At 42.8% G+C, this 21,078-nt stretch overlaps 1 protein-coding gene across 1 annotated transcript in view; it reads right to left on the reverse strand.

Annotated features, from left to right (window-relative positions):
* TANC2 (tetratricopeptide repeat, ankyrin repeat and coiled-coil containing 2) overlaps positions 1-21,078 on the reverse strand; it is a 2,676,984-nt gene that overhangs the window by 100,976 nt on the left and 2,554,930 nt on the right. The window contains exon 23 of the mRNA XM_044055212.1: positions 3,980-4,126. Within this exon, the coding sequence (XP_043911147.1) occupies positions 3,980-4,126 (147 nt within the window). The remainder of the gene's footprint in view (positions 1-3,979; positions 4,127-21,078) is intronic.

The raw sequence follows: 21,078 nt of genomic DNA on the forward strand, positions 1-21,078 counted from the left end.
TGCTTTGCTATGGAAATGTTTGAAAATTACAATCAGACATGCAAGGTGCATACACACATACTATATGTAGGCTACTGTGTGTGAAAGTAACTGATTGCTGCCCAAGCGGCACAGCAAGCAGCACGGGAAGGAGTTAAAATTTCTTTCTTGGAAAACGGCTTTCCTTTTAACAATCACTTCAGCTAGAAGGGTATCTGAGTTACAGGCCCTTATGGCAGTGGAGCCTTTCATCATCTTTCATACGGAAAGAGTGTCCCTCAGAACCAATTCATCCTTCATGCCCAAGTTGGTATTCAGTGTGGCTCTTAATCTGTCCATTCAATTGCCAACCTTCTTTCCTAATCCACAGAACAAAGGGGAATGGATAATGCATTCCTTAGATGTGCACAGACAACTTAGATTCTACTTGGACAGGACTAAACCTCAAAGAAAATATGAACAACTGTTGTTGGCATTTGCTGCATGGGCAGAGGGGAAGGCTATTTCAAAGCTAACCATTTCTAAATGGATAGGCCATTGCATTAATTTCTGCTATAAGCACCATGGAAAACCTATCCCCCAGGGGATCAGACCTCACTCCACCAGGGCTGCATCTATCTCTACAGCCTTTCTGAGAGGCATCCCTACCAGGGACATCCTAGAAGCTGCTACCTGGAGTTCTGTACATACTTTCACCAAGCATTATCATTTGCCAATTTTCTCCAAATCCAGAGCTGGTTTTGCCACTACAGCATTGCAGGGCCTTATAGCTGGCCCTAATGCTATTTAAAATCCTCCTCCCTCCCAACCATAGCTTTGGGAATCTACCCAAATGTTAATGACTGCAACAGTGAAACACAAAGAAAATAGTACAGTTGTGTACACTTACCATAAATGTAGATGTTGAAGTGTATTCACTGTTGCAGTCCTGGTTCCCCTCCCTCTAGCCCCCTAACTTCTTTTGGTTATACCTCTACTTTCCTTTACTATGCTTAAAAGTTTTTTGGTGTATTTGCTTTTTTGTTGGAGGTATATCATTGTACTTTTATATTTAATTACTTCCCACTAGGGGGGCACCTGACATCTGGGGGCAAGAAAAACTGATGTAATGGCGTCGGCTGCATGTTTTATACCCCTGACAACCTGACATCATGGAAGAAGGGACAGCAACCAACGCAGGACCCAAGACTTTGTTCATCAAACCTACAAGCAGATAACCCAAATGTAATGACTGCAACAGTGAAACATGAAGAACATCCCAAAGATATGTCATAGGTGAAATGGCATTTCTCCAATTTCCCTGTTCACAAGCATTATATGCAGTGTGTATGTGCACAAACCCACACATCTTGTGATAGATATGGCTTGTCAGGGGCAGTGTCAGTATGTGTGTGTGTGAAAACATGGAAAAATAATATCACCAATTTTATCTGTGTGGAGGGAAATACATGTACAGTTGCTGTTGGACATATATAAACCATATGCTCACTTACCCCTATACCCAAAAGACCTCCTACTTAATTCAGCCAGTCCTCTCAGTGAGTGGTGTGTACTCAAGGTTAGGATGGCCAGAGCTCTTCCAGTTAGCAGTATCATAAAAGAACACCTTTAAAAAAGACATAAAATGCATCACAAAACATCTAGATTCTCAGAGCGTTTGGGGTGGGCTCAGGCACCTAGGCAGTGAGACATTTCCCTGTGGTACACTTGGTTGGGAACATATGTCTGAAGTGACATTCAGCTGAAAAGAAATATAGCTGCTGTGAATTCCCTGTGGGTAAGAGAAGAATGCAGTGCTATGCCCACAACTTCAATAACCACATAGGAGAAAATAATGTCCATGGCCCCCAAAGCAACATAAGGCAGTATGGCAGGCATCAGCAGCAGGCTGGCAAGTGGGCATGCCAGTGGCTGTAAAACTGCAGTGCACAATGGGCAGTGCCTTTATTACTAGTGTATGTAGACCACTATCCCCTTCACAGTGTCTAGGGAACATTACCTAAAATGCATTCTGGAACACAAATGTGACTAGAGTATCATGCAAGAATTCCTCCATGCTGTACAGCACACTTCTACATGCTGTAGTCACATAAGCATGTACTGTTTTACTGAGCACAACAATTATTATTTCCTCTGCCCCCATGCACTTGGTTTTTAAAGCTGTGAGCAGGGCAGTGTGTTCTTTTTGCCACCAGGGTATTCACAAAAGCCGTATTTCTGTGCAACTGAATGTCACTTCAACCATGTGTCCCCAAATAATGTACCAAAATAACTCACTGCCTAGATGCCTAAACCCTTTTGGGGTCCATACAGCCCCCAGTTTTTGACATAGGTTTAGGATGGAGCCTCATCCCTCATCCTCAACCTCTGGCCTGGACCACACCTAGTCTAAAACTGGTAATGCTCAGATGTGTGCACAGGAGGTCATTAAAGCTTATGTGGGGGGGCTGCCTGGTGACAGTGTAGTCTTTAATTTAACTTTCTTCACAATCAAACATCAGAGGTATGCAGAGAAGATTGTTACAACTTGTATGTGGGCAGTGTACTGTTTAGGAGCAATACACTGGAACACTTTACTGTGATCATTATTTTCTCACATTCGTCATAATCAAACTTGAGGCAAGCATATCTGTGGCTATCTTTTGTGTAGGAATAAGGAGGCATGCTGTGTATAACAGCAACAAGATGAAATATATTACTGTGGCCATTTGGTATTTTACTGTCTTCACATTCTAACCTTGTGCACACACCACTCACTGAGAGGGCTGGCTGAATTAAGTAGGAGGTCTTTTAGGTATAGGTGTAAGTGAGCATATGGCAGTCTTTTGGGTCTAGAGGTGAGGAGACATGGTGCATATGCATGTCTGTGTCCATTTGTTCTTTAATTTTCATCCCAGTCTAAAAACGACGAGATTCAAAGAAGGTGATCTCTTTCCTGAGGGGGTGGGATATAGGGAGACAAAGATTTTTCCCAAATAATGACTTACATGTCCTCACACACATTTATCTTTCCAGTTTATAGAAAACTATTGTTTTGTCAGCTTTAAACATTAATCCATGGACATAAATTATTTTTTTCCTTTGTAAGAAAAAAAAATAAGAATTTCTTTCCTTACTCATGACTTTTGTTCAGGCTATCACTGTTTCAAAAGGTAGGGAAATAAGCTCTAAAATAAACCACAGAGCACTCAGAATTTTATGGCTTCTGGCAGACACTAGGCTCCCTGACCCCTTGCTTAATTCAGTCATTTCCTCTAGAGGTGTTACAGAACAGTCTTGGCCAGTTAGGGTGCATTGAAAGGATGGAGAAAAAAAGCAGAGGAAAAAGACAGCCCAGCACTGGATCAAAAGGTTGCAAAAAAGCTCTGAAACACATTGCATAGCATCTAGAACCTTACACCTTCTGAGGGAGCAGGTGCCTAAAGATAACTTGCTTAATTCAGTTATTTCCTCCACAGTTAATACTGTACAGTTCTGGCTAATTAGGGTATGTTGAAAGGATGGAAGAATACTCTGAAGTGCAAGACCAAGTATGAAAATGAAAACAAAGCTAGAAAGAAGTTGTCTGAATGGATGGTGTGGAGAGGCTAGGATGGGGGAGATGGAGACACAGAACTGGACAGGTGTGGGGAAACCACTGTATAGCTCTGGAGGTGCCACAAAGTCCCTTGCTTAGGATTTCATTTCACTTAAGGATGGCCCTATGAATTATCAGATAGCTTGAATTTATTCACAGATTCTGGATAATTCTAAGTGGTACATTATTAAGAAGCCATGTCATTTAGGAGGCTGAGAAACATGAAGGTAACTGAACATATCAATGAGAGGGGGTAGGGGAACCCCAGGACTAAAATAAAAGGACTTAGAAAAAACTGTGAAAATACTACATCATACAGGCCTATCCCAACCTCTTAGGTTAATCAAATAAAACAACAAAGTTTGGAAAATTAATAATGAAAACAGAACATGTTCTGAGCACAGGGAGAAATGCAGCACTTACATTCATTTTTCTGCGGCAGCGAGAAAGGTTGAGAAGGAGGGACACCTTTAGTTCCCGGAATGTCTTCAGATCTTCTCCAAAACCTTCACGTGGGAATTTTTTCAAGGCATACTGATACCGTTGAGCTGCTTCTTTCACCTTACCTTTCTATCACATGAGAGAGAAAAATTGCAGAATCAGACAAATTGTTGGCACAAAACTGCTTCTGGGTAATAAAGTCAATATATATAAATTAAGACTTTGTACAAACAAACTTATCACACAAGTCTGTAAAAGATGCTCAAATATAGACAAATGAAGCTGTAAGGCTGTGACACATCAAAACTCAAAATTGTGTTAATCTATCTTTACTTTAATTAAAGAATCAAAGTGCCTCTGAAAGGAGGGGAAACAGATACTGCAATTAGCTTGGAAAGACTTCGCAATATGGCAGTTATTTAGACTGTAGAGGGGATTTACTATAAAACTGCTTCCCTTGAAACAAATTTTCATATGATACTTTAGGAGGACTTCACAATAAAACATTTTATATTGTTTACCATTGATTTAACCACTTTTAATTTGAACACCAATTCAAACCAATTTTATTTGTTAGCCTTGCAAGTGGGCTGGACTCAGGGTCCTTTTCAGCCACAACCCCGGCTCTAGCTGAGCTTAGTATAATACATACATATCTTACTAGGATGAAGGACTTGGCTCAATGGCATCAACAGTGCATGGGTCTTTATTTCATTACTGAGATGGACATGGAAAATTAAGTCAGAAAACTGAAACTATTGCAGGAGATTCTTCTTTGTGTATACACAAGCGTTCACACAACAGCGTAAATTGGGATACATGGGTCAAGGTGTGAAATATTACAAAAATCCTGTAGAGAAGAGCCTCTGAACGAATAATTAATGAGGCCATTAATGAGCCATACAAATGCATAGACTCTCCTGACAAAACATTTACATGTATTCAAGAAAATTTATTTTATTTTATTTATTTTTTTTATTTATTTTATGTGTGGCATTCATTTTTTAAGTACACTGCAAAATATAATGCTTTTTTCTCAATTTCTTTGCAAATAAAATTAAAACAGGCAATGGAAATAAAATACCTATCTTGATGTAGCTACCTGGATGCTAAACAAATTCCACCTTATATTTGTCCTGACATCTTTTACATACACACACACACACACACACACACACACACACACACACACACACACACACACACACACACACACACACGCACGCGCGGGTCCCCTTCTATATCCCGAAAGCCCAAAATCATGAATACGATGATCCAGAGACAAGAATCATGAAAATGGAAACAACGAACTGCCAAGTCTAACCAGGGGAAGTAAACACTTGCCCAACATGGGGAATTATGCCCTTTTTCCACTGTAGTGCAGTCCCGGAGTTGGTATATATAGTTAGGAGTGTGTGGGGGCATAGCCCCCCCCCCAACTAGGTGGTTTTTAGATGGTGCGGTGAGTGTTTGTGTTGTTTTGAGTGAGTGTTTACTTGCCCTGGTTAAACTTCGGTGGTTTGGCGTTTCCTGTTTTTGTGATTCTTGTCTTGGGATTGTCGTCTTCATGATTTTGGGGTTTCGGTATATAGAAGTACATCTGTGTGCACACATACACACAAACAGTTCTTGCAAAGAAATTTGGAAAAAGGTTCTTAATACTGTTCCAAAACTATATCTACCTGCCCCCCCCCCTTTATTTTTTTGCAATCCTGTATCAAGTGCTTTTTCTGTGAATATTCCCTACAAAGAAAAAAGTACACACTACAAGAATGTGGCAGAATACAATTAATAACATCTAAACTAATAGTTACAATTAAAGAACAAAATGTGGTAAATTTGACTAAAAGCATATTGTGGTGCAAACACATTTCACTGTAGTTAAGATGAGGGCTTAGAACAGTTTTACAATTAAGGAAATTACTTCAAGGGCTGTGTTTTGTAATAGTTGCCTAAGACGAAGGATTCAGATAAGTTTAAATTTTTTATATTTTAAATCAGCTTTATCTTGTTTTGATACATCAAATGGAAGAATTGTCCTTTGGTACGGGCTGCTTTTTTGTTACTAATACATTGAAAAGTGTCCACATTATATCACAGTATAAGGACAAAATGATTGACTTCAAAAACTGGCTAAGCTTCTGGTGTCATTCAAAGGGGATCCAGTATTTGTCTGCCTGGGAAGACATGATCGACAAACCACGATGCTTTGCCAGAGATGGTCTGCACCTGTCACCCCTGGGATTCAGGTTGCTGGCTAAAGCTCTTGCCACCCCTATAGTCCCTCTTTTTATCAAGGTTCAAAGGATAAAACCACCACCATAACAGATACAAGCATGCAAAATCTGAACGTAATGCTAGAAGTCTAAACCTCAAAATGCACTCTCTCGAAGCACTCCTAAAAATGGAGAACATCGATATCTGTGCAGTGACTGAGACCTGGCTGAAAGCTTCAGAGAGCATCCCCCTGTAATACCAGGCTACAATTCTTACCACACTTTTCGGCCACAAAACCAGGACCGAAACACTAAAGGTGGAGGAGTATCCATATTCACCAAGGATATTCACACCTCCAGGCTAGTTGCCCAACACAATGCATCTGAAATTCTCCAGGTGCAACTAAAACTAGGTAAGACTGCAATCCAAATTGTAGCTTGCTACAGATCCCCCACCATACCCCAAGATTCTCACTACACCTTCCTAAACACACTGGAAAATATTAAGATACAACCAAACACCCTAATACTTGGTGATTTCAACTACCCTGCCATTAATTGGGAAAACTACTCGGGTACCAACTCCTTTTCCTGACGGTTCTTGGAATTCATAAATTTCAATGCCCTGGATCAACTAATCCATTGTCCCACCAGGGGCTCCAATATCCTAGACCTGGTCATTACCAACATGGGAGATGGATGCTCCACACCAGTGGTCACCCTCTCACTGGTCAGGTCTGACCATAAGCAAATCACCCATGACATCCACATCCCACCCCCACCCCCCACTAAGGAAACCTCCTTAAAAAACTTCTCCAAAGCCAACTTCATGCTACTGAAGTCAGAAGTGACAAACTTCACAACACCCATGCAGACGGGATCTGGAAGTTCGACTGCAGAATCCTACATTAAGGCACTGTACGAGCACATCCACTCGTGCATGAATTGTGCCATCCCAAATAGAACCAAGATGCTCTTCTCCAAAAAAAGGAAGCCAATCTGGTGGCCCCTTGCTATAAACAAACTATACAACAGAAGGAAGAAAGTGTTGCAGAAAAGAGGAAAATCCCAGGATGCAAAAAACTCCCTCACCATCCTCAGTAAGAAGCTGAGATCCCTCATAAAATCCTCAAAAGCTAGTTACGAAAATAAAATTGCCAAAGATTCCAAATACAACCACAAGGCATTCTATAGTTATGTCAAGAATCTAAATGGCAATGCTCAGATCTGCTCTGAGCTACAACAGAATGGCATTAAATATACTGATCCCAAGGATATTGCCAATATCCTGGCAGATCGATTTAGTGCCAACTTCACCCCGCTCTCACCCCCTAAAGAGCCCATCTCAATACCAAAAGATTGCCAAATTCCGATAATCACAGCCACACAGGTAGAAAGAGCACTCTCCAAAGCTAAGAATACAACATCCATAGGACGAGATGACATCCCAGGCTGTGTACTACATGAACTACAAAATGAACTGGCACCCCACCTAAGTGTCATGTTTAATCATAGCCTCACCTCAGGCTTCGTGCCCACTGAGTGGTGCACAGCTACAGTTATCCCGCTCCACAAGGGAGGATCCGCCTTGGATCCTGGGAACTACCGTCCCATCAGTCTGACAAGCCTGATCTGCAAGGGCATGGAACGCATTATCATGGAACTTATAAACAAAGACATTGGCAACCTTCAAACACTGGACCCCAACCAGTTTGGGTTTGTGAAGGGCTGATCTTGTCTCCTGAATCTGATTGACTTCTTTGAATTGGTCTCCAGAGCTGTGGACAAAGGTAAGGCGGTCCACACAGCCTATATGAACCTCGCCAAGGCCTTCGACACCATCCCCCACTCTGGAATCATACATAAACTTACTAAGCTGGGCATAAATCCCTACGTCACTCGATGGGTTGCCAACTGGCTTACTGACAGAACCCAGACTGTAAAAGTAGCCGACTCCAAATCCAGCTCCAGACAAGTGACAAGTGGAGTACCTCAGGGTTTAGTCCTGGGACCACTCTTGTTTGGCATCTACTTCTCTGAAGTACAGGCCAACACTAAGAGACACTGGCTAACAAAGTTTGCAGATGACTGCAAACTGGGAGCCATTATTGAATCCACAAATTATGTGGATATTGTACAAAAGGGCCTTACAGAAACAGATGCCTGGTGCAAGAGCCATGGACTCAAGCTTAATGCCAAGAAATGTATAGTTATCCCCTTTGGAAAAAAACATGTACCCATGAACTACCACATAGGTGGCAGGACACTAAACATCGAAAGTGTGATGAGAGACTTAGGGAAACAAGTGGACAGTGGTCTCACTTTCGATAACCACATCGCCACAACAGTTAGGAAATCCTTCTATGTGGCACACTTCATCACTAAGGACTTTTCATCCAGAAAAAAAGTAGTCATTGTCCCACTGTACTCATCCTCATTAGACCCATTATAGAGTATAATGCCCCATTTGGTATGTACCTCACAAGACATCTGCAACAGCTGGAAAGGCCACAGAAATACTTCACTAAATGAATCACAGGCCTAAAGCAGATGCCATATGCTGACCGTCTAAAAAAACTCCAGCTATACTCTGTGGCATATCGTCTACTCAGAGGCGATCTCTGCTTAGCATACAAGGCCATGTCAAACCCTGAGCTGTTGGACATGCTCCACTTAAAGAAATCCCAATCCCTCAGAGCCACACGCTCCAGGGATCTAAACCTTATCATCACAATGAACAAAACATGCTGGAGGGATAGGTTCCTGACCCAGAGACTCCCCATACTCTGGAATAGACTGCCCATACATGTCAAGCAAAGCGCCTCATTGGCCCTCTTCAAAAGGAACCTTGATGATTGGATGGGAGATAGAAAATTCACCCCGAGGATCATGTCAGTCGCCCTGCTAGACAGGGGCCCAGAGAAGTAAATATTGTGGGAAGAAATTTCCAGGAAATTGTTATGGCTAGGCTTGCATAGGCCTTAGGGCCGATAGCCTAGTACCAACCTATGAACATCTTTTTATCTACTGTTTAACTTAAATTTTATATTTAACAAAAACGTGTTCTACGACAGCTGAATTGCGTCTTAGAAATGCATTAAACTGTAGGGTTACGTAGGCTATAGTAAGTAGGAGATCACATTACGATTCACCTGTCAAGGCAGTTTATCACTCATGTTAACTATGTCCTATGTACTTGCCTTGTTGTGTTTCAAGTACATTAACAGACCTATAGAACATGATACTCTAATGTTGTGTTGTACTGTACTGTGCATGGCTACATTCATGTGACATTGTGTTACTTGCTGATTGAATTTAATATGCTTTTAGCCTAAAATGTGCCTGAGAAGGATCCAGCACAACAGTATTCCTGCATGGCAAATAAATAAATACAATTAAAGTACATAAATCAGTCAACAGATAAGTACCCAAGGATCTCATGAAAGATGCATGACACTACCTCCCTTGTTTTAATCTCACATTCATTAAAGGATGAAAATTAATTCAAATCTGAATATAATGCATCTTCCTAATGCTGAAATATCCTTGTTCAGAAAATGCCCTTAGTGGGACAACAGAAAAGGCATGCCCTTCCAGTGAAGCAATTGGCTGAAGATACGTTTTGTCTTTTTTTAAAAGATGTCAAATGCAGACTAAGCAGGACTGTGATAAAATGAAAGAACGCTTGATCTTTAATCTCAAAAATTACATTAAAAGTACACTTGCATTTGTTATTCAAAATAACAGCACACAGGTGATATAGAAAAGCTAAATACATGGCTGTATTTGATTCTATAACCATCTGAATATCCCAAGCTGACATTAGTATACTTTTTTCACATGATCTGTTTTAGTGATAGTTAACAAAACTGTACCGCATTTATTTATTTGCTTCATTGTTTATTGCTGGCCTCTGTCTGCATTTTATTTTGTTTTCCCACCCAAGTGTTGTTTTACTCAAACTTGGTGGCTTTGGAATTGCCTGCCCTACTGTAAATTTGATTATGGTCACTCCTCCCATTTCCATGTCATTTGCTCACTCAACTGAGTACAGTGAGATCATTTGGGAAGGACTACCCCCTTGCTTCTTTGATTTTGGACACTCCACCCAGTCTCATCTCATCAGCTCATTCTACAGAGAAAGCATTTGAGAAAGTCAACCCCATCTTAGTGTCTTAATCTTCAACTGTCTTTCTGTTTCCTCCCTCTCCACCTAAGAAAACAACAGCAAAGAAAAAGTTTTTTTGCACTTTATTCAGTTGCTTTTACTGTAACTGTGTTCTTCCTACTTTATTACCTTATCTTTGCTTTGCTGCTGCGGGCTCTTGAGTGTTCAAGTGCTTTTATTCCACTGCATTTATTACTGCTTGTTAGTAGCATGAATAAATGTATGTTATTCTAAGCATCTTAGTTTTGGTTTTAGCACTTGGACTTCAGGCCAGTTATTTTACATTTAAAAAGGTTTTTGTGGTCTACACTCTTGTGGACAAACTCTTATCTAAACCTTCTCTTCATAAGTCCACCCAAGTATTTGGAACACTATGTCTGGACAATTCCCATCAGTTTCTCCTGACAGCCTGGTTGACATGGGCATACGGAGACAGTGTAGCAACTGACTCATAGTTACTGACAGCCCACTTCTCCTAGCACTTAATTCTTCTACTTGTGAGAAATGCATCTACATCAGTAACCTGGAATCCATGCTCTCTTGTGCCACAGTCAACACTCCTGACAAAAAGGAGACTGCCAGCACAAACACCACACAACTGACATCACATAACCAAGCACAACACATACACACTTATGCAGAGGTCTGCAATAAAAACTTAGCTAAACAGGAGAGACTTCCAAAACACAGTCACAAACATTCCACACACAATACTAAACATCACATACAGCAGGCAACACACCAGTCTCTCACAAACACAGCTCATAAGGCAAAATGATAAACCAACATAGCCCACAAGGCATAACAATAAACCAAACATACTAGTCATTGACGACTCACGTGTGAGACACACTGATGTCCCCCTCACCAGGCTCAACAAGGAGAAAGTCACGGTCAGTTGTCTGTCTGGTGTCAGAATCCACCACATCACGCACACATTTAAGTCTCTCCACAACAAGTAAGACTCTCTGATTGTCCATGTTGGTGTAAATGACTTGAGATGTACCTCCCTGGACTATATGAAGAGAGAGATGATTGAGCTCTCAAGAGTATGTCCCACGCAGGTATGACCCTCGCCCTAAGCAGCATCCTACCTTCACCAAGAATGACACTGCAATACAAGCAAAGAATAATTGACTTCAACAATGGCTTAGTTTCTAGTATCATTCCAAGGAGATCCAGTATCTGTCTGCCTGGGATGACATGGTTGACAGGCCTCGATGCTTTACCAGAGATGGCATCCACTTATCACCCCTGGGATTCCAAATCCTGGTCAAGGTTCTTGCCTCCCCCATTGTGCCTTTTTTAGGCAATGTCCAAAGACAAATCTTCAAACATAAAAGATCTGTCAAAAAGTATATTGAAGGTCATGCTGCTTAGCACTAGGAGCCTTAACATGAAAATGCATGCACTGGAGGCTCTCCTCGCACTGGAAGATGCCAATGTCTGTGTGGTCACAGAAACTTGGTTCAGGGCTGCTGAGAGCACCCCTGTCTTACCAGGCGATACCTCATTTCAAACATTCTGACCCCAAAATGAGGTCGGGAACACTGATGGTGGTGGCATCTCTATCTTTATTAAGGACAGGCACACCTCCAGACTGGTTTGCCAGCATGACGCACTGGAACTACTCCAGGTGCAACTGACAGTTGGCAAGACACCCATCCAAGTTATAGCCAGCTACAGACCCCCTTGCATGACTCAGGACACCTACTCCTCCTACCTAGATCTACTTGACTCCATCAAGGTACCCCCCCTAACACCCTGATCCTTGGTGACTAACAACCCCACCACAGACTGGGTGACCTATTCCTGCACTAATGCACTCACCCAATGATTCCTTGACTTCATCAGTTCTAATGGACTAGACCAGCTCATCACATCCCCCCACAAGTGGACATAAAATTCTGGATTTTGTTCTAACCAATATGGGTGACCACTGCACCACTCCCACAGTATGTTCTTCCCTGGTGAGATCAGATCATTGGTCTGTCTCGTTCAAAGATTCTACACCCCCCCCCAACCCCAACCGCCGTAATCAGGCTAAAAAACTTCTCAAAAGCTGACTACAACCTCCTAAGGGAGGGTATCAGTAGCTTCACACCACCTCCCTCAGAGGATGCGGACAACTATGCTGAACAGTACGCCAATACAGTATACAAGCACCTGTACAACTGCATGGACTCAGCCATACCAAACAGAACTAATACCTGCTCCCAAGGAAACACAAACCTGTCTGTGTGGACATCCTCTATCAAAAGGCTTTACAACAAAAGGAAGAAACTGTTGTCCAAGGGTAAAAAGGAACAAATTCTAGATTGGAAAATCTCCCTCCTTAGCCTCAACAAGCAAATTACATCACTGGTGAAAACCTCCAAAGCCAATTATTAATTGAAACTAGCCCCTGAAACAAAGGGAAACCACAAAGCCTTCTTCAATTAAGTCAGGAACCTCCATGGGAAAGCCCAGGTTTGTTCCGAATCAGTACTTAATGGTATCACTTACACTGATCCTGTTGACTTAGCCAACCTGCTAGCAGTAGGTTCCGTGCAAACTTCACCCCCCTGCCCCCCCAAAGGCCCTTTCGACATCCTTGACACTTGTCCCACACCTCACATCTCCATAGATCAAGTGTTAAAGGCCCTATCCAAGGCAAAGTACACAGGTTCCATGGGGCTGATAGTATCCCAGGCTGTATTCTGCACCATCTCCAGCAAGAAGTAGCTTTGCCATTGAGCACCCTATTCAACCACGGCCTAAGTACAGGTTTCATTCCAGCAGAGTGGAGAACTGCCACTGTCAACCCTTTCCACAAAGATGGTGCACTACTGACCCTGGAAACTATCGTCCCATTAGCTTGACAAGTCTGATCTGTAAAGCCATGGAGCATATTACTATGGATTGCATAAACAAGGACATAGGCAATCTCCAAGCAGTTGACTCCACCCAGTTCGGATTCGTCAAGGGCAGATCTTGCCTGTTTAACTTGGTTGACTTTTTTCAGATTGTCACCAAGGCCCATTGATGAGGGAAAGTCAGTACATACAGCTTACCTTGACTTGGCCAAGGCCTTTGACACAATCCCCCATTCAGGCATCATCGAAAAGTTAACACAACTTGATGTAAACCCCTATCTCATCAGGTGGGTGGCCAACTGGCTCATCAACAGGACCTACAAGGTCAAAATAGGTGCCTCCACCTCCTAGCAGACCTGGCAGTAGTGGAGTTCCCCAGGGATCTGTCCTGGGACCCCCTACTGTTCGGCATCTACTTCTCAGAGATCCAGGCAAAGACAAAAAGCCTGTGGCTGACCAAGTGTATGGACGACTGTAAGTTGGGTGCTGTCATTGACTCCCCAAATGATGTTAACATACTGCAAGAGACTCTCACAGCAACTACTAACTGGTGCCAAAGTCATGGCCTCTACTTAAATGCAAAAAAATACATCATCATTTCATATGGCAAAAACATGGCCCCTACTGACTACCTTATCAATGGCAACTCCCTAAGTACACAACCTGTGGTGAGAGACCTAGGCACTCAGGTTGACAATCTCACATTCGACCATCATGTAGCGGCAGTGGTCAGAAAAGCCTTTCACTTAGTTCATCCCATAAGAAAAGGGATTGCATCCAGAAAAAAGGAGGTTATTCCCTCATTAGACCAATAATTGAGTATAACACCCTGTTTGGTATGTACCTCTCCAAACATCTCCACCAGCTAGAAAGGCCATAGAAATACCTCACAAAGAGAATCCATGATATCCAACACCTGTCCTATATGGACAGGCTCAAATTGCTATCACTCTACTCGGTATCACACAGACTGCTCAGAGGTGATCTGTGCTTCGCCTACAAGGCTTTCTCGGACCCTGTCCTACTAGAGATGCTCCATATCCGCAAGTCTAACTCCTTGCGCATTACCTGCACGAAAGGCCTAAGTCTAATATGCAACATCAACAAAACCTGCTGGAGACGCAAGTTTGTCTCCCAGAGGCTGCCCAGTCTCTGGAATAGACTTACCATACACATCAAACAGAGTATTTTGCTGACCTTCTTCAAGCACAACCTTGATGAGTGGATGGGAAACCACAAATTTGTCCCAGGGGTTCCATCTGTGTCCCTCACTGACAGGGGTGACAGGTGCTGACTGAGATTTCTTTTTTGGGGGATAAACTCTTGACTAGGCTTGTAAGGGCCCCAGGGCCATTAGCCTAGTAACCTCCTATGACAACTTGGCATCTGTGTTGTCCAATTTCATTCTTCCTCACTAATGGGTCTTACGATCCAATATTGGATCTGATTTGGCTGCTTCTGTATGAATTACTATTGTTCCCAGTGGGATACAGTCATGAAAGGTTTGCAACATCAGAACGACTGCTCTCATCTCTATGATACTGATGTGCAACTTGGTCTTTGTTGAGGACCACATGTCTTGGACCAATCTTCTTTGATAATGCTCCCCCAACCGCAACAGGGAAACATCCATGGTCACTGTGGTGAGTGGAGGGGAAGAGAAAAATGCCTGCCCAGGTGTAGATCATTTGAGAGAATCCAACATTAGAGGTGACCTTTGCAAATTGGGGTAAATCTGACAGGAACAGATAGCGGATGGTACAGAATTGACAACTGAACGACTAGAGTCCACTGTAGCACTCTCATGAAGAACCTTGCTAATGGTATTAGGACTGTGGCAGCTGATATAGATACTAGAGCTCTCAAAATTAGTTTGCAGGTGGAGTGGGCGTACCCAGTAATAATTAACCTTGTCGTCTCAGAGATAGTCCACGTTGTGGAGAAAATAACGCTACTTTCATGATCGTGTTCAGTTGCGCTCCCATTCCGCACAGGAAGCAATTTTGACTTTGATAAGTTTGTCTTAATTCCCAGATGCTTGAAAAGTTGCAGCAAATACTATGTGGCTTGAAGATTTTGATGCCTTGTTGGTGCAGTTAGCAGCCAATCATCCAAACACCCGGAATCCTTGCAGTCACAGTTGAGCTGCTACCACTGACATGCATTTGGTAAACATCTGGGGGGCAGTGCTCTGAATTGTTAATGATTGGCTCCCAGACGGAAGTGCAAATGTCTCCTGGAGCACCTGTTTATTCTGATATGATAGTACATCTCCTGGAGATCTATGGACCACATCCAATCATCTTTGTGTAGTAGTGGCAGTATGGACTGAACCGTAACCAGGCGGAACTTTGACTTCTTGATAAATAGGTTCAGATTGCTCAGACCTAGGATTGGTCGCAGGTCTCCTAACTTTATTGGCACCAAAAAGAAGCATGAATAGGTTCCGCATTCTTCTTGTTCAGGTTGGTACCCTTTGCATGACTTTTTCTGGAAGTTTCGGAACCTCTTGAATGGTGTTCTCCCAGTCTGACTGGGTGGCACATCGGGAAGTTTCCTCCTGGAGCTTGGAGGTGGAAGGGAAAAGGGAATATATTATCCTCTGGAAATTATTTTTAGTACCCAGATGTTTGTTAAATTTGTCCAGGCATCTAGGTGCAATGATAATCTGTACCCGCTGCCTTCAGAGTAGGACAGTTGGGCAACCCTTCAGGAGAGCTGGTAAGGCCTGTCAGAGAAGGGTTCTCTGCAGCCCTGATTCTGTGGACCCGCTATGCCATTAAATCCTCTGCCTCTGGAAGAGGAATTTTCTTGGGAACACAGGAAAGGACCTTGAGATTTCCTGAACCACATCATTTTTCCTCTCCAATGGTTCCTTGAAAAGGTCCATTGAGAGAAAGAAAATTTGATCCCTACAGCAGACAAGGTCTTTCCCTCCTTCACACTGTGGGTAATAGTTTCTTTGACTGACCTGCAAAGCCCCATCCAGGCATGTTTCCTAAGGGCTACCTGTTCCGGCTGCTCAAGACGTTCCCTCTGCGGCATTAAAGATAAGCCTCATTGTGGAATTAGAGATAGAGGAAAGAGTGTCCAAATGGGGAGATACCTTCTTGAGGTCCTCCTCTGACAAGGACTCTGTCAGAGAGTTGGTAAGTTCTTTAACCAAGTCCCTATACAGATGACTGAAATGTGCCAAGTAATTCAGTGCTCTCAGCATAAAGATATCTGTGGCATAAACACACTTCCTGCGTCTGTCCAATACCAGAGAATCCTTGTTTGGGTGGTGGACAGTAGAGCTCTGTTCTGCTAGCTCCTTCTTGGTGGCTACAGACACCACAATGGCATCAATGGTGATACCTTTGCTTCAATGTAAATGATCGGTAGGCAGACTGAGATACTTATCTGCATGCTTGGGTATGGCATCCATGGTGTCTGGTTCTCTCTATGCCTGGTGGGAAACCAAATCAATAAGTTCATCTGCTGGTGGGGTAACCCAGGATGTAGATGGGCCCATCCCGAAGGCCTCCAGAACACTAACTCCTCAGAAGAAGGGGGTTGGGATGATCATCAACCCTTCTGCTTCAGGATTTCTAAAATATCTCCAAAGGAGATTGTCTGGTGGAGATTGGTGGGACCCTTCTCCCTCATCGAAGTCAGTGTCTTCAGTCAAGGACTCTAAAGGGGAGTCTGAGTGATTTCTCTTGCACTATTTCTTCTGATAAACCTCCTCAGTGTGATGCTCGGGAGAGGAATCAGAGGAATGGGGTACCCCCCCCTCCCGGAAGGGAAGGCCCTAGAGGCTCTCCTGAAGGGGCTGACTACAAGCAGAATGAATGGGCCCAAAGCTCGGATCAGAAAGTGACAGGGTAGGATCCGGGGGAGGTGAGGAGATGTAGCTCTAGCTCTTGAGAAAGTTCTCTCTGCCACCTGAAAGACAGATGAACCTGGAGAAACTTCCCCCCTTGGAGCCAAAGCCTCCAAAGAAGAGAAGGTAGAAGTGACTTTGCTTCCAGTGCCTCCAAGATAGTACCAGACCTGAACTCTCATCGGCTGAAGCCCCTATGGTAAGAGACGGATCCGACAAAGTTGGAGCAGAGACCTACCCCACGGAGTTGATGTCTTGGGTCTGGGACCCGCTCAGCTCTGAAAGTACTGCGGAAGAGCTGGTCTGGGAGACTGACAGAGTCATGGAAAGTTGTATCCTCTGCTCCAATGACAGCTCCCTTAGATAAACTGGATCCTGGGTTTCCAAAGAGGATGGTCGGATTGGGAGAGGAGTTTGTACTATAGGAGTTGGAGCGCTCACAGATCCAGTATGGGATGGAGACAGAAGAATCTCCAACTGAATCTGAGCTTTGATGAAACTCATCATCCTGTCCATATCTGCATGGGAAACCCAAGAGGATCTAGAGAAAGCTGAGGAATGAATAGACTTAGCAGGAGATTGACTGGTCTGAATAGTCAGAGCCAGGAATGGTGACTTATTCCAAATTGGTACAGCTCCGAGACCTCTGATCTGAAGGCTTTGGATCAGAGGAGGATTTGCTTGGAGACGGGGAACTTCAGATCCTAATAATGTCTGACAGATCCAAGGGGAAGCTCTGACCCAAAGTCTTAGGACACAAGAAAGTTCGGGTCCAAGGAATGCTCATAGCTGGTCCAGGTTCTGTCAGATCAAGGAAACCTCCTGGATCTGATGAAGAATGAATATCAGCCAGATCCGAGGCAGTCAGAACCGACAACTTTTGCCTCTTTTGTGGGACAGAAGACATAGTCCCAGGGGATGCTGAGGGGGTACAATTCTTTCTTTGGAAGGTCATAGGCTTCAAGGGGGTTTGAGCCCCAAAAGCTAGAAGACTTCTCAAAATTAGCTTATTTCTACTGTCTGATAGGGCACGGAGATTAAAGGCTGTACAAATATCACAGTTGGCCTCTAAGAGCCCTGGCAGGAGACAGTAGACGCAACTCTTGCGGCCACCTGAATTCGGAATTTTTTGCCCACAAGAGGTGCACCTTTTGAACTCTTTTGGCTTATCGGCCATACCACTTACACAAAAGGTTACCACTCTCACATACACAATCACTCTCAGGTAAAGAGATAGACAAATAGGTAAAAATCACTTATCTGCGCTTGAGGCAACAGAATAATGTCTGTGCTGGATGATGGCAAATGAGATCTAGTGAGTCAGATGAAATGTGAGGCATCATGGTAGAGGGACAAGCTTGAGTCTTAGATCTTAAGTCTTGTGAAGTGGCCGAATTGGATCTGATATCGGATCCTAAGACCCATCATTGAAGAAAAATTAAATGGACATCAGATCTTACAGTAAATCTTATCTATAGCTATAACTAACATTAGGTAGGCTACAAAGAGGTTTATATTAAGTCTGCCACTATTATATATATATATATATATATATATATATATATATATATATATATATATATATATATATATATATATATATATACATATCTTGCTTACAGAGAAGCTTGCTAATCTAAAAACAATACCTTTAGTAGTTTAGGGAGAACATTTGAAAGTGAGATGTACATCTGCTGGGGGTAACATTTTGAAAGAATTGTCCGTTTTTCAAATGCCAGGTGGGTTGAGAGTCAGTAACAAGAATCCATCCATACATAATGGAATTTTCTGGCGACACCCCCCACTGTGCTAATTTATGTAGCTAAGCAATTCTCAAAATCGCTCGACAGTGTAAATCACTTACTGCAGTCATTTCTGGGCTAGAGCATAATTGCTAATTAACATTAGCTGCTCCACCCAAATGCCTCATCATCCTACAATGCACCTGGTGGAAAAGCCCACAGACATGATTCTTCTGACCATGAAAAATCACTCAGATGGGGCTGTCTCTGAATCAAAAATGTTTACCGCAAGGGATTGGACCTTTCTGATAGAGTTTATTCATGGTAACCATTTCTGAATCCCATGGTATATTAAGACTTACAGCTGAGCCTAATGTTTTTCAGTGTGCTTCAGAAAAAACATGGCATGACATGGAGGGATGAAAGTTGTGTTTTCCATGACTAAAACTAACATGAAAAACTTCAAAAGAGTTGTTGGTACAGAGGGTTGCAAGAAAATGAAGTTCCCAGGGTCAAACTGCCTCAGGGAGTTCTGATAATTGCAGGAAGATTGTGTAAGATCCACTAACAGCTCCAATAACAAAGAAAAGCAGAAAGGTAGCTAACAATGCAGAATTTTTTTCAGCCAAAATAGACTTGTGTAGTAGCTACAACAGGATCAGAAGGAGTTTCTAGCAGTCCTTCACATTGCAGATGTAATAAAGTTGCACAGGAAAACCACAACAAATAATTTTATTTACTTGGGAAAAGCTTACTAAGTCAGTATGTGGGGGGAGGCACAGTTGCTAATGTAAGACAAATATAATCCACTCTGGGATCAAACATTTTTTGACATTTAATTTCAACCTGTGGCCTCAATATAGAAGTACATAAGAAGCTGAATTCTGTTTGGAAAAAAAAAATTAGCTACAACATCCCCACTCATATTTGACTCAGTGCAAGGGTAAGTGCAGTGGAATGACTACAAATTACACTTCCCAGTGTGCTTCTGAGTGATTGCAACCTTCCCTCAACCTTGATAGGTAAGCAGGCCATACTCCTCCAGACTTCATCCTTTCTGCCTTGCTCCTCCTCCAGTGCTAGTGTCACAAAGTGAACCTCGATGACCTATATCGCGGTCAGGGCTCCAATCCTATGTGCCACAGAAACAAGCATAACTAACAAACCTTTCATTAAAGGAACCAACTATTTTTCATATTCATAAATATGATTCAGGGATACAGCATTACACTGTTAGTACTGTGAAACAAACTGAGATTGCTGTGATTATATTTCACTGTATTTGAATTTGGACTGGGTGCTGAAGGCAAATGTGGATTTAAAATATGATGCTACTGGTTTGGTACAGTTCCATAATACTGTATATATAAAGGAGTGGATGGGCACTGTCTTTCACAATGACCAGCCAATGAAAGTACAGTTGTGTACCTACTATAAATGTAGATGTTCGAGTGTATTCACTGTTGCAGTCATTACACTTGGGTTAGCTTGCTGGCAGGCTACCCGCAGTCGGCCCGAGTTCCAAAGTCTAGGTCCGGTGTCGGTTGCTGTCGCTTCTTCCCTGACGTCAGTGCGCCAGGGGTATAAAAGATGCAACCGACGCCATTTTCTTTAGTTTTTCTTGCTTCAGATGTCAGGTGCCCCCAAATAGGAAAGGCTGGAAAATAAATATGCCAAAAAACATGCATGTACTAAAATAAACATATCCTTCATCTACAAGCAAATACATCACATAGGTTGTAGAGAGTTGAGAAGTACAGAAAGGTCCCAGCAATGAAAAGGGGGATGGTGGGTGGGTAACCTGGACTGCAACAGTGAATACACTCGAACATCTGCATTTATAGTAGGGACACAACTGTACTATGTTCATCGTGTTTCACTGTTGCAGTCATTACACTTGGGTTGAATCCCAAAGCTGAGGTAGGGTGGCTGGGCCTAAATAGGATTAGGAGAGGCTACCAGGCCCTGCAGAACTGCAGTGGCAAAGCCTGCTCTGGATTTAGAGTAGAGAGGTAAGTGGTAGTGCTTGGTGAATGTGTGCACTGAACTCCAGGTTGCAGCTTCTAAAATGTCTTTGGTTGGTACTCCTCTGAGAAAGGCTGCTGAAGTGGCTGCTGCTCTGGTAGAATGTGGCCTTATGCCCTTAGGCATTGATTTGCCATGTTGTGCATAGCAGAAGTGAATGCAGTGTCCTATCCATTTTGAAATTGTCTGCTTTGAGATAGGCTTTCCTTG

The sequence above is a fragment of the Protopterus annectens genome, chromosome 13.part0, assembly GCF_019279795.1.
Source record: "Protopterus annectens isolate FY-2018-M chromosome 13.part0, PAN1.0, whole genome shotgun sequence".
Classification (NCBI taxonomy): domain Eukaryota; kingdom Metazoa; phylum Chordata; order Ceratodontiformes; family Protopteridae; genus Protopterus; species Protopterus annectens.